Source organism: Pseudozyma flocculosa, assembly GCF_000417875.1.
Source record: "Pseudozyma flocculosa PF-1 unplaced genomic scaffold scaffold00015, whole genome shotgun sequence".
Lineage (NCBI taxonomy): Eukaryota > Fungi > Basidiomycota > Ustilaginomycetes > Ustilaginales > Ustilaginaceae > Pseudozyma > Pseudozyma flocculosa.
Window position 1 is genome coordinate 455003 of NW_006920883.1, and position 17844 is coordinate 472846.

Sequence of the window (17844 nt, forward strand, 5' to 3'; positions counted from 1 at the left end):
ACATCCAGCCTCTTGCCTATCCTCGACCGTCGACGGCCGGTGGGACTGTCCCTCGGCATGGTCCCTCGCAGCGTTGAGTCACACGTACCCTCCCCGCGCCGATGGTCGGCCTCGACGCTCACGCGTAGTGACAAGCGAACGCATGCGACAATCGACGCTCGCCATCGCTCCATCTGCGGACACCGCGCACGACGCCCTCATGGACGGGCTCATATACACGCACCCACCCACTTGCTCAATCTTGGCGCCCCTCAACACAGATCCACCACGACCACGACGGTAGAGCAGCGGGAAAGCGCGAATGTGGTACCTATGGGATTTTCGGACATGGAAGCATCGGGCTGGGATGGGCTCGCACAGGGTTATGGACAATCAAGCGGCACGGGTACGGTGGAAGCGAGCCTCCACAGTGGGGGTTTAGGCATGGTAGTGGGTGCCTGGCTTGTTTCGACCGATGCTGCGGTCAGTGGCAGTCCGACGATGGTTACGTGTGGGCCGTGCAGGTACATCGGCGCCCGGCGAGGGCGCGCTGCTGGATGCTTTTGGTGGTTCGGCTGACGAACGATGCGCGAAAGAGTGCGGTGGTCGGGGGCCGGTCCTTCCTGGTGTGCGGCGCCATGACCGAGATTCCCCTCCGCCGGCTTGAAAAATGCTGGCTGGCGGTGGCGCGGATGGCGCTCGTACGCCCAATCGATGCCCGCGGCCGTCGTATCAGACTCGCCTCCGTCTCTGAAGATCGTCTCGTTGATCTCCTCTCCTCATTGTCGTGCACCGGATGAGCCGCACGAGAGCCTGTTGCCTCCCTCCTTCCCTCCGATCCGTGCGTGGAACAGTGTGATGGGCAGGGTATCTCGGCTCTAGACGATCGTCTTCTTGCCCTTCTTCTTCTCGCTCTCCTTGTGGCTCTGGAACTCGACATCGCTGGTGAGGCCGCCTCCGACCTTGGCGTCGAGGTCGTAGCCAAGGATGCTGGTCTTGAAATGCTTTCCGATGTCGAGCAACCTCGCCATCACTTCATCGTCCTCGTCGGCCCTGCGAGTCCAGATCGAGATGCGGTAGAAGTTCGCTCGCGCGGACATGATGACACCGGTGATGAGCTCGTCCTGCGGCGACGACGATGGCGGCGGGACGCCCGACGGGTAGGGTGCCTCCAGCGTCTCTCCAATGGCAGCGAGCATCTGCGATGGAGGCGGGGGGTGTGCGTTTGGAGATGGGAGGAGAGGAAAATGCATCGGCAGTCGTCGTCGTTGTCGATCAGCCTAAGTGCCAAAGCGGAGACGCTGTCACGCCATGACGCGCAGCGAGACCAGTGAAAAGGCAGAGCGCTTTGCCACTCACCGTGTACAGCCAGAGTCGGTCAATGTTGGCGCGGGTCTTGTCTCTTGGCAGCTGGATGCTCCATTTGCCGCCGTTGGTGTTGGCCGGGTCCTCCCACGCTGGCTTGACGCCGTCCTTGAAGAGATAGTAGTTGGCCTTCTGCGGCAGCTCCGAGGGCGGGACGACGTTGTTGTACAGGCCCCAGAACTCCTCGACCGAGTCAAAGTCGACGACCTTATTCATGTCGTCTCCCCAGCTGTCCTTGGAGCCTCGCGCGGAGGCCATGCCCTTCTGGCTCGGGTTGTCGAACCATAGCGTCCAGGAGTTGTAGAGGGGGTGCTTGACGTTGAAGTTCGTCGGGTCCTGGAAGACGGTTCGGTAGTCGTCGGTAGTGCTGTCGGCGTTGGTGTCGGCGCTGCCGTTGGTGTTGTCGGCCACGGCGGTGTCAAGGGCGGCCTTGCTGGCGGCGGCGGGAGCCTTGGGCAGGTCCGAGGCCGTCGATGATGCTGGTGCTGTGGTGGCCATGGTGGCAGAGGGAGCGATTAAATGGACGCAGCGATGCCTCGTTTCTGAGACTGAGAGGGGCGACGAGTTTCGCGGTGGTGTTGCCGGTGGTTCGAATCAAGCGAGGGCGTCGAGCGGAGGCCTAGATATTCTGGATTCTGTGCCGACGCGGGCGGGCCGTGCTGGATAATCGAGGGCACAACCGGTCAGGGCGGAGGCGCTAGTGCTGGTGTAAGGGGATCAAGCCTATGTCGAAGCTGGGAAGCAGCGTGCTGGTTCGGGATCCGCAAGTGAAAGGTCGAGCCGTGGTTCCTGGCGGGTGGATGTAGACTCGGGGAGAAGGGAAATGGGTCGCTGAGGGCGTCAAGAGGAGCGTGAAGACCGGGACCAGGGTTCAGCAGGGCGTGGACGGGAGCGGATGTGAGTGTCACAGCAGGAGAAATAGTGGCGGCGGTGGCGGTGGTGGTAGTGATGATGGTGATGGCGGCGGAGGTGGTGTGAAGATTGGCGGGCGGAGCACGCGCAATGAGCGCAAACTCCATCTCTTCCTCGGCGGCCGCTCCTCCTACACCCTCTCTGCCTGCCTCGAGTCTCCTCTGTCACCGGCGCTCTCCAGCGCCAGGCTCCAAGAGGCCAGGCCAGGCCAGGCCGGAGAGCGCAGGCGGGCGGGCGGCGCGGCAGGCCAGCCAGAGAGGCAGGCCCAGTTTCGAAGAAAAAGGTCGGCCTGCCTTTGACTTTTCCTGCCTACTAGCCTTCCGTAAGGCTCAATACAAAATCCACCTTCGACCCAGGGACAACTCTTTGGATTTCTAATCCCTGGCTGAGAATGATGCTGATGGAAAATGACCGCTGAGCCCGTCTGGCCCAACAGAGGCCCAGCATCGTAGGCATCTTCGGGCGCTCCTCATCCCTCTCCTCTGCCGTCAACGAGCCCGTTGATCCAAGAAAAGAGGTAGCGATAGGTAGTAGTGCAGTGCTCACCGTCAGTCGACATCCCCGTCCCAGGAAGCTCACGGCAGGGTGCCTTTGGGCGAGCAGGCCAGGCGGCGGTGGCAGGCGTACGTGATCGTGGGCCAACGAGAGGCCGCTGCGGAACCCTTTCTCGCGTGGCCCGCGCCAGAGAGGCGACAGCGAGAAAAAGAGAAAAAAATCCGGCTGGCAGCCCATCAACCAGACGCTCTCAAAAAGGGCGAGCGCAAGATGCTTTCTAGGCTTCGCTCCCGGCCACCACCATCCCACCCTCACCCTTCCCTCCCCTCCCCTCCATCGTGCCTCGCGCACACCCCGACGCGGCCCTTCAACACGGGCCCGTCACCGACCTGAGCGAATCGTGAGTACCCTCATCGCGCATCCACTCGCCCGCCCGCCTGCCCGCCCTCGCTCGCTGCTGCTGCTGCGCCCGCCGCCGCCGCCGCCGACCACGACGACTCCGCGGGATTATACACAAAATATTCAGCATAGTTCAAATCTAAGGCCCCTCAAGGCCTCATGAGAACACCTAGCATCTAAACGTCTTTCGCTCCTATATGATGGGTCGCATCGTCACGCACGGCACTCGCACGCATGCGGCGGCAGCGAGCACGCAGCAGCAGCGGACCAGGAAGGAAATCTCAGCCGACAGAGCATCAGTTCTGACTCTTTCCTCGTCCTTGCCTCCGCTCTTGTCATAGGCCTGCCTCTCTGCACTTGACCAGGTCGATCCGCCTGTAGCAGTCGGCCTTGTTGTCGATGTGCAGACCCAGAATCCCATGGAATGCGTTTGATAACTACCTCATAGTGGTACATGGTGGTTCCTCGCCTTGAGCCTGCTCGATCCGAGTGATAAAAGCTCCGTCTGTGTGTTGTGAGCTCGACTGGACGTGTCAATGCCGCCTTCGTGCTTGAGCAGGCTACGAGCGGAGGAATCGAGGTCAAAGGCGTGGTGCGCTTTCATATAGGCCTAGGGCTCAGGCAGGCAAAGGACGAGAGTCGGAAGAGGGCAGCGAGCCGGCGTGGCAGGGCTGGCTGGCCCTTGCTCCCCCCTCTTGCCTCTCTGTGAAATCGCTCGGGTCGACTGGCTCCGATTCTTCCCTCCTTAGCCCTCGCTACCCCTCCTTCCCCTTCCCTTGCTCCCAGCTTCGTTGGAGGCTCTATAGTCGCCATGTTCTGGTCATCGTCCTCCTCGTCTCCTGCAGCCGAAAAGGCTGCTTCGGGCGATGCCAACTCGGCCTCGTCTGCTCCATCTTCACCCGGGCTCTCTTCGGCAGCGAGCGACTCGTCAACGACGGCATCGACAACATCGACCTCGACGACTGGCAGCGCGGGTTGGTCTGCCGACGGGCCAGCGGGTCTCGGGGTCATCTCTTCCCTATCCCCGGAATGCACCCCGCTCAAGCACCGGTACGACTCGTGCTTTGACCGTTGGTTCACAGACTACCTCGCCATCGGGGACGCGCAGATACTCGAGCAGCAGCGTCAGGGCAACGGCGACCCCTCGGCTTCGCACGCAGGCGCAGCGGACCCGCCCAGGAAGAAGAAGAGCAGCTGGTTCGGAGGTGGCTCTGAGGACCAACAACCCTCTGCTTCGTCGTCGGCTGGCGCAAAGTCGGGCCTGTTTGCCACGTCTGGAGGGGTATCGGCCGATCCCGACCTGGAGCGCCGCAAGCGGGAGGTCATGGAACGGTACGAGAGCGACTGCGGCAAGCTGTTCAGCGAGTATCGGGCCTGCGTCAAGGTGAGCGCCGCCGCTGGTCGTCTTGACCGCCTGCCGTTTGCTGCTGCAGAGGAGCGTTGCTGACCTGCGCCCGCCCTGTATCCCGACATCCGCCATTGGCCCCTCGTGCTTTGGCCTCGCCATCAGCGAGCTGCTTCGGCCAAGGGATTGGACGCTCTGATCGAGGAGGCCAGGGCCGAGAACCCGTTTCCCTTTGATCACGAGCGACGCGCAGATGGCCGCGAAAACAACCCTCCGTTTCCCTTCCCGGCAGCACGGCGTCCCACCGAATAGCAGGAGAGCACGCCACCGCCTCGTCCACAGCGCTTCCGAAGCCTCCGAGCGCACGGCCATCGATCAAGTGAATAGCAGCTGCTCCCAAACACGAACCGCACCCAGCAAAGCAGCGCGTCTGGCGGGAGAGGGGTAGTGCTGGCAAAATGTGGGCCAGAGTGTGTGTGCAGGCAATGCCAAAGCGCAGGTAGAGGACCGTCGAGGGGGTTTGAGTCGTCGGATGAGGCGTAGCGTTCGGTCTCGGCCTCGGCCCCGGCCTCTGTGGTTCGTGACCGAAGGGTGCGAGTGCGCTCCACTTAGACTTTTTCTCTTGGCGGCCAGCGGCCAGGCCGACGTTGTGCCTACGTGAAAAGGGGGGCCCAAAGGCTAGGGGGGGGGGGGGCGCCACCTCGCTCGACGCACAGACGCACCCGTGCACGCCAATTCGGCTTGCCTCTCTAGGTTGCTTCGTAGACCTCACCTCACCACCCCATCCTCGCGCCTCGGAACGGCTTCCTGCACCGGCATATCCCTGTCCGAACTCGCCGTCGACACCTCGATCTCTCCGTCCCTCGCCTGGCACCGAGGCACAACCACGACCACGTCCAGCCAAGAAAACAACAACGCCCACAGAACCCTTCGCCCACGAGCGCCTGACTTGATGTCCCGCCCCCAACTCGGACCAATAGCTCATCGACTACCGCCCACCAGCGCCCCTTGAGCCATCGATTCAGCATCGACATCCGACTCATCATCAATCAAAGCACGCCTTGTGAGGCATCGTAATCACCACCTCGAGAGCTTCCTCAGAGGACGCACATCCCTCAGCCCAGGCTTCCGAGCGGCCCTCCTGCTGGCTGCCATCGCCGCCAGCCACCACCTTGAGCGAGATCTCGGAGCGTCCAGCCGAGCCCTCGCCATCCGTGAGCAGTGCAGCAGACATGCCAGACCCGCCGCTGTTCCACGACGCCGTGTCGGATCGAAGCACGGATGGTCAGCGGCACAGCCTGCCCCCTTACTCAGAAGGCCAAACCCTTGCGCCGCCACCGGATGCTGCCACCCTGCCCGCATCGACACTGCCGCGCGACACCTTCTTCGATGTGGCACCACGTAGCGATTCCACCTCGTTCCAGGTGGGCTACCTCGGGCTCAAGGGCTTCCGAGCCTGGGTCAAGGGAGACGTGCTCGTCAAGCTCGACGAACGAAGCCGCTCCCTGGGCGGCTACACGCAGTGTACAGTCGAGTTCAAGGCCATCGAGCGGGCCGCTCGAAGAGCGAGAGCATCCGATGGCCGCCAGGACTCGGCGCCCGACGCCATACAAGGCACCGAAGCCGACGGCGAGGACGAAGTCGAGCTCTTTTCGGCAAGGCAGGTGCTGTGGGACGCCTCGGCCGCAACGAGCTCGACGGCCCCTAGCCCGGCACTACCTTCTACCATGCCGTTCTCGTTCCCGCTCACGCCGGATCTGCCCCACTGCATCCACTCTCGGCAGAGCTCCCTGACCTACCACATCGAAGCGCGCCTGGTCGGTCCGCCATCGTCGGGGCTGACGGACGCCGTCAAGGTTGTGCCAGTCCACCTCACCCGCTATACCCGACCAGGCCCTCTAGACCAGCACGCCCTCCAAGAGATCGACGGCGCTGAGCTGCGCCGGGATGAATTCTCTCTAAGACCTCACACGTGGACAGTGCACTCGCCGACGACGGCCTACATACAGCTCAACAAGACCATCTTCCGACGAGCCGAGCCCATCGACGTCAAGGTTCGTGTGGCGCCGCCCTCTCAGGAGAGTGTGACGGAAAAGGGCCTCAAGCTGCGCGCCGTGGAGGCCGACCTCGTGCGCATCATCACCGTCAAGAGGCCGGACTCTGCGATGGACGGCAAGGCCAGGTCGCACGCCGACCAGGACACGCCAGGCTACCCGACCGCTGCCGAGGAGAAGGCCGCGCTGGCCAGCATCCACGGTCAAGATCCGACGGAAGCCATGTCGAGCTCGCAAGCCGAGCCCAGCGGATCACACGATGACTATGCTGCCGTTTTGGTCGGGCAAGAGGCGCTCCTGGCCCATAGCGGCAAGCTGTGCAGATTCCACTCGCAGAAGCCCGTCCTGCTGCGCCTGACGCTCCACCCGCCCTTTGACCCGGCCAACATGCCACATCCCCATCCGGACCACGACGCGCTGGCCTCGGGCCCAGTGTTTGGCCGCGGGGGTGGTGGCGGCTGCGAGAGCATCAGCCAGGAGACGGTGATGCACGTGGTCAGTTTCGAGGTCAGGATCAAGGTTGCCATCCTCGGCGGCCACGGCGAGCGCCGAGACATTGTCTGCAAGCGCCTGGTCCACATCCTGCCGGGCGCGGCTGGGCCTTTGCAGTGCGACGAGGACGACGAAGGCCGAAATCAGGACCTGTCGGCCGGGGACCTCGATCAGGGCGCGTTTGCGCCGGGCAGGAGCTCTGAGAAGCGTGCCGAAAAGTCGCGAGACTTGGCTGACGCTGCGACAGGATCCTCGAGCGGCGACGTGCACGAAGCGGGCCTCTTGGACTTTGGCATGGACGATGAGTACGACGGGTACGAGGACGTCGGTCGCAGCCTCGACGAACTGATCAGCGAGGCCAACGGCGTCGACGAGCCCAGCTCGAGTTCTACCCATGAAGAGCGGCTCGAGCAGCTGCGCCAGCTATTGGACCAGTCTGACGAGACGGCATCGCGAGAACCGCCGCCAACGCTGCTGGAGAGCCGCAACGACCTACAAGTCGAGGTCGAGGTCGAGGGCGTCGGCTTGGCGATGCCGCGACATCGGCATCCGGCTGACACGCTGCCTGAGGGCATTCTGGGGCATGCAACTTCGTTGCCGTCCATGCCGATGCTCGGGACGCCTATCGACGATGGATCGCTACAGCCCCACTATGACGAACTCCATCGACCCGCTTACCACGAAGCGGCGATGGAGGAGCCACCTCCGCCGTTGTCTCCTACCGGCAGCGAGTCGGCAGACCTTGGCGACGATGTCGAGGAGCGGATCGAGCAGCTGCGCTCCCTGAGCCTGCGCAGGTCTGGCCCACTGCGAGGCTTCGTCAGCGAGGAGAGCTCGACGCAGTCGATCCCGTCGTCTGGACGGCCGTCGCCGCCCCCTCCTCATAGCCCTCCGCGTCCATCATACGCCAGTCTGGAACCGGAGCCGTCATATGAAGACGTCGTGGGAGATAGATCCGGTCACGGCGCGGTTGGTGGAACGTCTGCCGGTGCGGTGCTGGGCGGGCACAATGAGCCGCCGCCCTACATCGACAGCGGCCTACCGCAACGAGGCGGGTCTAGCGGTGCGCGACTTTCTTCCACCAGCGCTGCAGCCCTCGGCACCGACGGACGGCACCCGGGACGGCCGTCGACGCTCGAGCAGGCGACGTCGGCCACTTTTGAGGCCCCGCCTTCGTCGCCGCCACCACCGCTTTCGTCGGCCAACGACGACTCTGCGCGGCCCCCGGCCTACGGCACCTACGGCTCCTCGTCGGTCCGCACCTCGACGGCCGATGCGGATGGATCGCAAGGTGCGACTCAGGTCCGGCCCTTTGTCTATTCGCGGCCCTCGCATGGTGGCGGCCCTCCCGGCTACGAAGACTAGCCGCTGCGATCGGTTTTGCCAGCGCGTACGGCCGCGACAGCCAATCGTTTCCTCACCCCTTTTTGGATCTATGCAGACGTCTATCGAGAGCGAGAGAGTGCAACGCTAGCGAGCCAGAGGAGGGGAGGAGGACTATGCCTGGCCGGTCGCAGTCGACGATGCCTGTGATGAGAGGACGGCGGTGTGGAACTGGACCACGGCGGACCAGTAGCCCTTGAAGTCGGACCTGACGATGCCGCAGTGCGGGGCGTCGTCCCACCTCCTCAGCTCGACAGCCATTGGGCCACTGTCGCACGAAGCGAGGGCAGACTTGGCGTCGGCCGACTGCATCTCGACGAGTCGCGGGCTGGAGCCGGGCCGGCTGGAGTGGGCGAGGTGGTGGGCGTGCTCCTCGACGTACCGCCACGGGATGAGCTTGTCAGACTTGGAGTAGAGGTACATCCTCGGCGGCACCTGGACCTCATCGGCCGCCGCCGCTCCCGCCTTTGCAGCCGCTGCAGCCTCGACGGTGGTGTTGCGGCTCGCCGTGACCCAGGTCCAGGTGTGGAGCGCATTGAGGGTGGAGCGCATCTTCTCTGCTCTGGTGGGCTGGCCCTTGAGGCGGGTCCAGATCTTGAGCAGGTACAGTCCGAGGTAGACAAAGAAGCGCACGACGGCGCGCAGGGCAGGGCGGTGGGCAAGGGGCATGGTGAAGGCGGAGGCGCCCGAGGCCGGCGTCGACTTGCCGGGCGACGAGTCCATGATGAGCGAGTGGACGCGCGGCGCGGACGAGGTGCGCGGGAGCATCGAGAGGAAGAGGGCGAGGTTGCCCGCGCCGCCGTCGGAGAAGCTGTGGATTACGAGACCTCCATGCTGGGACGGGCTCGAGGAAGGCTTGTCGGCGTTGGCTGCGGCGTCGGCAAGGGTCTGGGAGGTGTCGAGGAGGGTGACTGTGGAATCGCCCAGCTCGGTGCTCAGCTCAGCCGGGGCCGAGGAGGCGTCGCGGTCCGCTTGAGCAACGTCCCGACAGACGTGGTCGACGAGCGGTTCGAGGTCCCTCTTGCGCCGCGCCTCGGAGGAGAGGTAGCTTTTGCCGTTGGACAGCTTGATGTAGACGTTTGCTTGCGGGAAGAGGACGGTGTAGGGCACAGCGTACTTTGCGACGAGGCGGAGGGGCGCGTCCATCCAGCCAAAGATGACGACATCCCGGGGTGACGTGGCGAGCGCGGCGTCGAGCGGCCGCAGGGGTTCGGCGATATCTGTCAGCTGCGAGGCGCGTTCCTTGTCGGTGGGCCGGGAGACGTAGATGGAGGGTGCGATGGGGTAGAACTGGGGCGGCGGTGCCGTGGCTTTCGGCGGTGCAGGGACGTGTGAGAAGGATGTCGATGCGGGTTGCTGGGCGGCGCTGGTGGTGTAGATCGATGCGGCGCTCAGAGCGGGGGCTGGTGTGTGGGGTTGGCTCTGCATGATGGCGAGCTGACGAGGTCTTGCAAAGGGACGGGGTGGAAGGAGGAGGGGCGGTGGGGAAGCCAGACGAAGCCGAGATGGAGCAGGGAGGCGGTATCGGAGAGGTAGCAGCGTTGGCGTAGGACGCAGATGGAGCATCCAGGGAAAGGGAGGGCGGAGCGAGGTGCGCAAGATGCTTGTGGTAGATGTCGACGGATGCCTGAGGATGGGTGGGTGGTGATGGTGGTGGTGGTGGTGGTGGTGGTAGGAGGAGTGCACGGCAAAGGGGAAAAGGCGAGGGTGACCTGTGCTCGTCGTTTTCCGGTCAAGCGGAAGCGGAAGCGGAAGCGGAAGCGGAAGCCGGCCCGGCACCTTTCTGAAAGCTGTCCGGCCGCCCTCGACTTTCCCCCCGCATTTTGGCCTCGCTTTTTCGCTCCACCTTTTCGACTTTCCTGTTCCTGTTTCTTCCAGCCGGCCGGCCAGCCCAAGCAAGCCTACGTCAGGAGTCAGTGGTCTGAGTCGACAAGGCTCGGTTGAGCGCGGGCCGTCGTGCTTGTCTTTTGCTTGTCCAGCCCAGACCCTTCGCTCCCTCGCTTCCTCGCTCCCTGCTCTCCAGCTTGCTCTTCCGATCCTCAAAGCTAGCCTTTCCAACCCTGCCAAGCTCATCACCGCCGTCGCCGCCGCCACCGCCAACGCCACCGCCATCGCCGTCAACATGCCACCGAGAACCAACATGGCGCTCGCCTCGCTGCTCAGGCAGTCCGGCTGCACCCGTCACTCCTCCCTCCTTCGATCCTGGCCGGCCGCCTTCTCCTCGCCCGTCCGCTCCTACTCGCTGCCCGCCGCACAGCGTCCCCTCGCCTTCGCCTTTGACATCGACGGCGTACTCAAGGCAGGGCCCCTCGTCCTCCCCGAGGCAAAGCGTGCCCTACAGATCCTCGACGGCCGCAACCCGCGCAACGAAAAGGTCCCCTACGTCTTCATCACGAACGGCGGCGGAAAGGACGAGGCTTCCCGCGCCGCAGACCTCTCGCGCGAGCTCGAAATCGACCTCAAACCCTCCCAGATCATCCAGGCCCACACCGTCATGAAGTCTCTCGTGCCCCTCTACGCCAACAAGCCCATCCTCATGGTCGGCGGGCCCGAATCGCCGCCCGGCGTGCCCCGGAGAGTCATGCACCAGTACGGCTTCAACAACGTCTTCACCACCCACGACCTGCACGCCTACGCACCCGCCGCGTGGCCTTTTACAAAGGTGGCTCCGGAGCAGCTTCCGCACATCCGGGTGAGCGAGACGCGCGGCTGCCGTCGTGCCACCAGGTGTCGCCGTCCGGGTGACTGAGGAGCGCGACGTGTCACTCTCCCTCCCTCCATCTCTCCCGATCGATTCCCCCATTTCAGAAAGAGGACTTTTCCAAGATCCAGTTTGCCGCGGTCCTCGTCTTCCACGACAGCCGCGAGTGGGGGAGGGACATCCAGCTCATCATTGACGTCCTCCGCTCCAACAACGGCGTGTTCGGCACCGAGCACAGCCACGACACGCCGCCAAAGGAGCAGATGCCCATCTACTTTTCCCACGGCGACCTGCGTGAGTCTGCAGCGTCGCTCGGCGGATTGCGGAGCCAACGCTCGCCTTGACTGAGACTGCGTTGCTGACCGACCCCCTCCGCTCCGCCCTCCCTCGCTGTGCTGGTGCTGGACCTGACAGTGTGGGGCAACGATCACAGCGTCGTGCGCTTCGGGCAGGGCGCGTTCCGTCTGGCCCTGGAGAATGTGTGGAAGGTAAGCGCTTCGGGGAGCCTTCTGGCAGGTCGACCAGAGCTGCTTATAGCATCCTGACATGTCTCTGCCTCGCCACCGGGCCGCTCACAGCACACGACGGGCCGGGATCTGCAGGCCACGGTGTTTGGCAAACCGCACAGCCTGACGTACGACTACGCCACCGAGCTGCTGCGGGACCTCCTGATCCAGACTGCCGGATCGTCCAAGTCGGCCTCGCAGCAACAACGCGCACAGGCCGCGCAGGAACTTGGCCCGAGCGTCTGGATGGTCGGCGACAACCCCGAGAGCGACATCGCAGGTGAGGAATGCACGTGCCTCTGCACCACGCGTCGCGGCCGTGAACCATGTCGCTGTGGGTGGATTGCGCGCGCGGCTGACTTCGTTTTGAGACGCCACTTCCCCCCGCTGCTCGGCTGCGCAGGCGCAAACAACTACGGCTGGTCATCGGCCCTCGTGCGCACTGGCGTCTACAAGGACGCCCACGGGACACCAAGGCACGAGCCGACAGTCATTGTCGACGACGTCGAACAGGCCGTCAAGAAGGCCCTCGAGCTCGAATGGGGCATCTGAGCCAACCTGCGTCGACACGGGACGGGCCGTTCCATGACTCTCACCCATATATAGACGATAGAGCATCAGATGCGCAACAAAAGGGAGCATCGCCATTTCGATGCCGTAGGATCGAGCCGGTTCTCCGCTCTTCCTCCGAGAGCCAGAGCAGTGTTGGTCGAGGCTTGCTCCGCTAGATCGATCGAACTCCAATTTCGAAGGCAAAAAGGGGGGAAAAGCAAAAGCTCACGGTGGGGATCGAACCCACAATCTTACCTTGTACCCAAGACCCTGCTTCTGAGGGACTTGAATAGGAGAGGTACGCCGTACCATTTGGCCACGCGAGCTTCCCTGTCTAAATCGCCAAAAAGGCACAGTACATACCTTGTCAGGCTCAGCCACAGTCAAGCTCCAGAAGCACCTCGAAGCTTCTCAACGCCGATGGACGTCTGGGGAAAACCGTCGATCTGGCCGGGCAGGTGGGCAGGTGGGCAGGTGGGCAGGCGGGCAGGCGGCTGGCAGGCAGGCGTGAGTCGCCGCCGGTTGGCACCCTGCCTGGCCCAGCCCGCATGTGGAGGCAGCATGCTGGGCAGCGCCAACAGCCTCGACGAAGCCATCCGACGCTCGACGAACCCACCGGGCACGGGCAGAGCAGGCAGGGCAAGGAGAGGCGGGCAGGAGACAGCGAGCGGATGGACGCTCGGCCCGCTGCAGCCGTCCGCCTGCCTGCGACCTGGAGCTCGCCTTCCTACCGGTACCCTCTCGCCGCCCTCTCACCTTCCTTCGTCCGCATATACCTGCCTGCACACCTTCACACACTACCAACACCAATCACACACCGCTTCCCGCTCTCGCTCGCTTGCTCGCTTGACCCATCTCGTATACCCTCCCTCAACGCAACTCTCCTCCACGCTACACCCAACTGCGTACCGCTCTGCTGCATCCTCACTGACCAGCAGCGACTTCGACATCTCGTGCTCAAGGCAAGAGCATCCATCCACCTGAGAGGAAACCAGGCTCCCATCAAGCACCACGCACACACAGACGCACCACACCATGGGAAAAGACTACTACAAGATCCTCGGAGTCGCAAAGGACGCCGACGACGACGCCATCAAGCGAGGTGAGCACTCCGTACCACGCCTCCGTGCCGCTGCATCCAATCTTCGCTGTACCGCACGCTGACATCGTCTTCCCCTCTCTCCGCCCGCTCCCCATATCTCTCGCTTCCTCACGCCCCCGACAGCCTATAAAAAGGCCGCGCTCAAGTGGCACCCCGACCGCAACAAGGACAACCAGGAAGCAGCCAACAAAAAGTTCAAAGAGGTCGGAGAGGCCTTCGAGGTCCTCTCTGACAAGAACAAGCGGACCATCTACGATACATATGGAGAGGATGGCCTCAAGGGAGGCCCGCCCCCCTCTGCCGACGGCGCTGGGCCCGGTGGCGCAGGTGCCGGCTTCGGCGGTTTCCCGGGCGGTGGCTTCAGCCAGTTCGGCGGCGGATCTGGCGGCAGAACCTTCACGTTCAGTGAGTGCAGCCCGAGTCGATCGCGACGCGGCAAAGGACAGCCCGCACGCAGCTGTATACTGACGCTGCTCTCTCAATCTTGCTCCTGCTTCCCTCGAACAGCATCTGGAGGACCGGGCGGCTTCTCTCCATCGGATCCCAACGACATCTTCGCCAGCATCTTTGGCGGCGCCAGCCCGTTCGGTGGCATGGGTGGCATGGGCGGCGGACGTGGCGGCATGGGAGGTATGGGTGGCATGGGCGGCATGGGCGGGGGCATGGGGATGGACATGGACGACGACATGTTCGGCGGCGGCGGCGGTCGTCGTGGAGGCGGCATGCCTGGCGGCTTCGGTGGTGGAGGGGGAGGAGCGCCGGCTCCGGAGAAGCCGTCGGACGTCGAAAAGCAGCTGCCGTGCGCGCTCGAGGATCTCTACAAGGGCACCACCAAGAAGCTCAAGATCGGCAGGAGGCTGCAGAGCGGAGGGTCCGAGGAAAAGGTCCTCACCGTCGACGTCAAGCCCGGTTGGAAGAAGGTGAGTCCCGAGTCTAGACGTCCAGGTGCGCCCTTGCCCTGCTACTCTTGGCAATGCGTCTGACTTTGTTTATCGCCTTGCTACCCTCATCCTGCACGTTTCTTCTCCGCTCACAGGGCACAAAGGTGCGCTTCAACGGCGCTGGCAACGAGGTGACGCCCGGGCGCTTCCAGGACGTCGTCTTCATCATTGACGAAAAGCCGCACGCCAAGTTCCGACGCGATGGCGACGATCTGCGCATCACGGTGCCGCTACCGCTGGTGGATGCGCTGGACCCGCCCAAGTCTGGCACGCCCGGATCGCGCAAGGCGGTGACGACGCTCGACGGCCGCCGCCTCGAGGTGCCACTGCCGGCGCCCGGTGCAGGCAAGACGACCATCATCCCCGGTCGCACCACGAGGCTGGTGGGAGAGGGCATGCCCATCAGCAAGGCGCCGGGCAAGAAGGGAGACCTGGTGGTCGAGTGGAGCGTCGAGATCCCCGAGAGGTTGACCGAGGCGCAGAGGAAGGATCTGAGGCAGGCGCTGGGCTCGTGAAGTGGTTTGCTGTTGTCGATGTTCTAGGGCCGGCGCATCAGACGGACGCCCGGTTGATGTGCGCGCAGACAAGACTCGTTTCGCAATGCATTTGTTCAAAGCACCAGGGCGATGCCTGGTATTCCATTCCCCTCTCTCTTTTTGCCTCCCCAGCTCGGGCTACAATGGCACTACCTTGCGCGGACTCGTGGACGCTTGCAAAGCAAAGGTGAAAGGCCCACAAGACGGGTGCTGACCGACGGAGGGGCTTTCAGACCGAAGAGACGGTCTAGGCCTAGGCCAAGACGGCGCACGCTCTAAATCAGAAGACGCTCGATCTGCGGGCGGAACAAGGGGCGTGGAGAGGGAAGAGAGATGGATGCGGTGATCAGCAACTGAGCCTGTACGAAGATCTCGGGCGGCGGCGCGGGGGCACCGCGGGCGACGGGGCGAAAACTTACAGCGAGCTTGACCGTCTGAATCTGGCTCTGAAGCTCACGAGCCTCGTTGGTGGTGACGCTGGCGCTGACAACGGGGCGGCTGACGCCGCAGGCACGACCGAGGGCCGTCTTGCTGGGGACAAAGACGTAGGGGACGTTCTTGTCCTCGCAGAGGAGGGGCAGGTGGAGGACAATCTCGATGGGCTCGACGTCGGCGGCCATGACGATGAACTCGCAGATGCCGCGGTTGAGGGTCTTTGTGGCCTCGTTTGCACCCTTCTTGAGCTGCTTGTAGTGGGAAGCCTGCTGGATCAGATCGAGGATCTGGTTGGTGAGGGCGGCGTCGGCCAGAGGGAAAGCCTTGGGGTTGGGGGCGGACATGGTGCAGTCGTAGCGCGAGGGTGGGAGAGGAAGAGGTTGGAGGTGGGATGCCGAGATTTCGTGGTGGTGCTTTGATGGAGCGGGTGTTGACCTCACGACGGGGGATCACTGGTCGATGGATGCGGGAGGGTATCGAAGATGGTGTTGGTGGCGGGTGACGAAGCAAGAAGGCGGCGACTTTCTCGGCGGAGCGTGGCTGGCGGACAGTAGTTGGCACAGTCAAAATTTCTGCGCTCTCGTTGGAAGCGGAGTGCGCGACCCGAGGATAAATCCAATCGGGGGCAGAGGGAGAAAGCCGACGGGATCGGGATCGGGCTGCGGGGTGACGACGGCAGGCTAAGCTAGGAGGCGACGAGGGGCATTAGCTTGCGCGGATGGACCCTGACTGGGCCTCACGCTTGGCTCGTCTGCCCGCCCCTCTGCCTGACGAGATGCCCCGCCGGGCGGCCTCCAACCAACCTTTCCTCTCTGACGCCTGCCTGTCTCGATCCACGACGGCCCGCGTAGCGTCATCCACCACACACACCTCGCCTGCTGGCCTGCCTGTTCCTCTCCTGCTTCCGTCCCCGCTGAGGGGCCTGGCCGTGTGGGCAGAAGCAGCATGCTGGCCTGGCCCGGCCATACACACCGTGCGCGAGCCAGGGCTGGTCGGCCCGGCAAAGCGAGCGACGCTGTCCCCCTCACCCCGCCAGCGACCCAGCTGGGCAGGCAGCCATCCCCTCGCTCCGCTCTGCTCTTGTCAGCAGCAGCCAGCCAGTGCGCCGACCGCTGCTGCTGGGTAGGCGAATCGCAAATCCGTGCAAGCCCGTTGGCTCCTTCCTCGTCGGCGAGCTATAGATAGATTGGCGTCGCCCTCGAGCAGCACCCTCGTACTCCTACCACCACCTCCCTAACCACCCACTGTCACCCCTACTACTGTAGCATCTCTCCTCAGCAGACCGCCGCAACATGTTCAGCCCAGCCGCGCGGAACCTCGTCAGCCGACACCTCGGCGCCGGCGTCGCATCCATCCCGGCACGACGGGGTCTGCACACCTCGCTCCGCGTCGCAAACAATGAGCCCAAGTTCAAGCGCGAAGGCCCCGCGGCAAGTCCCCTCGACCCCAACAAGTTTGACAACCAAGGTGGGTCTCGCAGGCATCCATGGTCAGGGGCCACGACCAGCGCCAGTTCCATTCCGATTCTGACCTTGCCTCGTTCGTTCTGCCTCGCCCACCACTCGTTCTGCCTCGCCCACCACTCGTTCTGCCTCGCCCACCACTCGTTCTGCCTCGCCCACCACTCGTTCTGCATCGCCCACCACTCGTTCTGCCTCGCCCACCACCAGCCAACTCTCCCGGCTACTACGAGGCACACAAGTACAAGGAGCAGGCTCGAGCCGATCCCAACCCCACCGCGCCTCTCCAGAACCGCGCCGCTGAGCCCGAGCCCGAAACGCCCCATGGCCAGTCCGGCTCCTTCTCCGACCACCGCGGAGGCGGACCTCGTGTAGACGGCGAGGCCCTTACTGGGTCCGAAGAGGCCCCTGAGACTCGCACCCACCGCCGTGCCGCCCAGAAGATCAAGAACGCGGCAAAGACCATCATCGGCCAGCGCTCTCTCTTCACCTCGGCCTACCAACACAACCTCAAGCCCACGCAAGGCGCCAGGAACACACCCGCAAAGACGTCGGACGGATCAGTGGGCGAGCACCCCGGCTACACGACCGCCGACGCACCCGTCTCGAGCAGGGACCCCAAAGACATGCCTCCTCCGCCCCCCGGCGCCATGCCCAGCAGCACCATTCAAAACGCCAGCACCAAGGCCGCACCGCCCCACCCGGACGTCCACGGCCTTGCTACGGGCGCAGAAAAGGAGGGCGTCGACTCCATCCTCCCAGAAGACCGATCGCAGAAGACGTGGGGCATGAACGCCCGCTCCGCCCAGTTCAACGAGACAGAGGGAAAGAGGAACCCCGTGCTTCACGGAGGCTCCAACGAGGGTGGGTTCAAGGGCGACGGATCCAGCCGGACTTAAGGGGCAGACTCGTACCCCTCGGGAGGGGGCCAACTACTCCGCCATTGTAGTCACAAGCCACATCGCGTCCCACGCACGCAGGTGTGGCATCCAGCACACAGCAGCGAAGAATCAAAAATCTAGCACAGAATGCCGTGGCCTTTGTGGAAGGAGGCACTGCGCACATCTTCGGGAGCCAGCCTGGATCGCCTCACAGCAGAGCAGGCGACAACCCGGGTCCACCAATGCGAGCGTCTTGACGGTCGTGAACGATTTCGACCCGGGTGTCTTCTTGACAAGAATTGGAGA

The 17844-nt window shown here is 63.9% G+C and overlaps 8 protein-coding genes across 8 annotated transcripts; 5 read left to right on the forward strand and 3 right to left on the reverse strand.

Annotated features, from left to right (window-relative positions):
- Positions 1-857: 857 nt before the first annotated feature.
- On the reverse strand, positions 858-1842 carry PFL1_04631 (uncharacterized protein; the record flags this gene model as incomplete). The annotated part of the gene is made up of 2 exons (XM_007882157.1): positions 858-1178; positions 1339-1842. The coding sequence occupies 2 exons, from the start codon at positions 1840-1842 to the stop codon at positions 858-860; spliced, it is 825 nt and encodes a 274-aa protein (XP_007880348.1).
- A 2119-nt stretch (positions 1843-3961) lies between these two features.
- Positions 3962-4807, forward strand: PFL1_04632 (uncharacterized protein; the record flags this gene model as incomplete). Its single annotated transcript, XM_007882158.1, has 2 exons — positions 3962-4534; positions 4661-4807. The coding sequence occupies 2 exons, from the start codon at positions 3962-3964 to the stop codon at positions 4805-4807; spliced, it is 720 nt and encodes a 239-aa protein (XP_007880349.1).
- A 920-nt stretch (positions 4808-5727) lies between these two features.
- On the forward strand, positions 5728-8406 carry PFL1_04633 (uncharacterized protein; the record flags this gene model as incomplete). Its single annotated transcript, XM_007882159.1, has 1 exon — positions 5728-8406. The coding sequence occupies one exon, from the start codon at positions 5728-5730 to the stop codon at positions 8404-8406; it is 2679 nt and encodes an 892-aa protein (XP_007880350.1).
- A 132-nt stretch (positions 8407-8538) lies between these two features.
- On the reverse strand, positions 8539-9852 carry PFL1_04634 (uncharacterized protein; the record flags this gene model as incomplete). The annotated part of the gene is made up of 1 exon (XM_007882160.1): positions 8539-9852. The coding sequence occupies one exon, from the start codon at positions 9850-9852 to the stop codon at positions 8539-8541; it is 1314 nt and encodes a 437-aa protein (XP_007880351.1).
- A 712-nt stretch (positions 9853-10564) lies between these two features.
- PFL1_04635 (uncharacterized protein) lies at positions 10565-12183 on the forward strand (the record flags this gene model as incomplete). Its single annotated transcript, XM_007882161.1, has 5 exons — positions 10565-11116; positions 11233-11419; positions 11540-11613; positions 11704-11911; positions 12035-12183. 5 exons carry the CDS (start codon positions 10565-10567, stop codon positions 12181-12183), a joined length of 1170 nt encoding a protein of 389 aa, XP_007880352.1.
- A 1035-nt stretch (positions 12184-13218) lies between these two features.
- PFL1_04636 (uncharacterized protein) lies at positions 13219-14741 on the forward strand (the record flags this gene model as incomplete). Its single annotated transcript, XM_007882162.1, has 4 exons — positions 13219-13285; positions 13409-13690; positions 13793-14205; positions 14322-14741. The coding sequence occupies 4 exons, from the start codon at positions 13219-13221 to the stop codon at positions 14739-14741; spliced, it is 1182 nt and encodes a 393-aa protein (XP_007880353.1).
- A 296-nt stretch (positions 14742-15037) lies between these two features.
- On the reverse strand, positions 15038-15541 carry PFL1_04637 (uncharacterized protein; the record flags this gene model as incomplete). The annotated part of the gene is made up of 2 exons (XM_007882163.1): positions 15038-15058; positions 15182-15541. The coding sequence occupies 2 exons, from the start codon at positions 15539-15541 to the stop codon at positions 15038-15040; spliced, it is 381 nt and encodes a 126-aa protein (XP_007880354.1).
- A 948-nt stretch (positions 15542-16489) lies between these two features.
- PFL1_04638 (uncharacterized protein) lies at positions 16490-17556 on the forward strand (the record flags this gene model as incomplete). Its single annotated transcript, XM_007882164.1, has 2 exons — positions 16490-16664; positions 16868-17556. 2 exons carry the CDS (start codon positions 16490-16492, stop codon positions 17554-17556), a joined length of 864 nt encoding a protein of 287 aa, XP_007880355.1.
- Between the last annotated feature and the right edge of the window lie 288 nt (positions 17557-17844).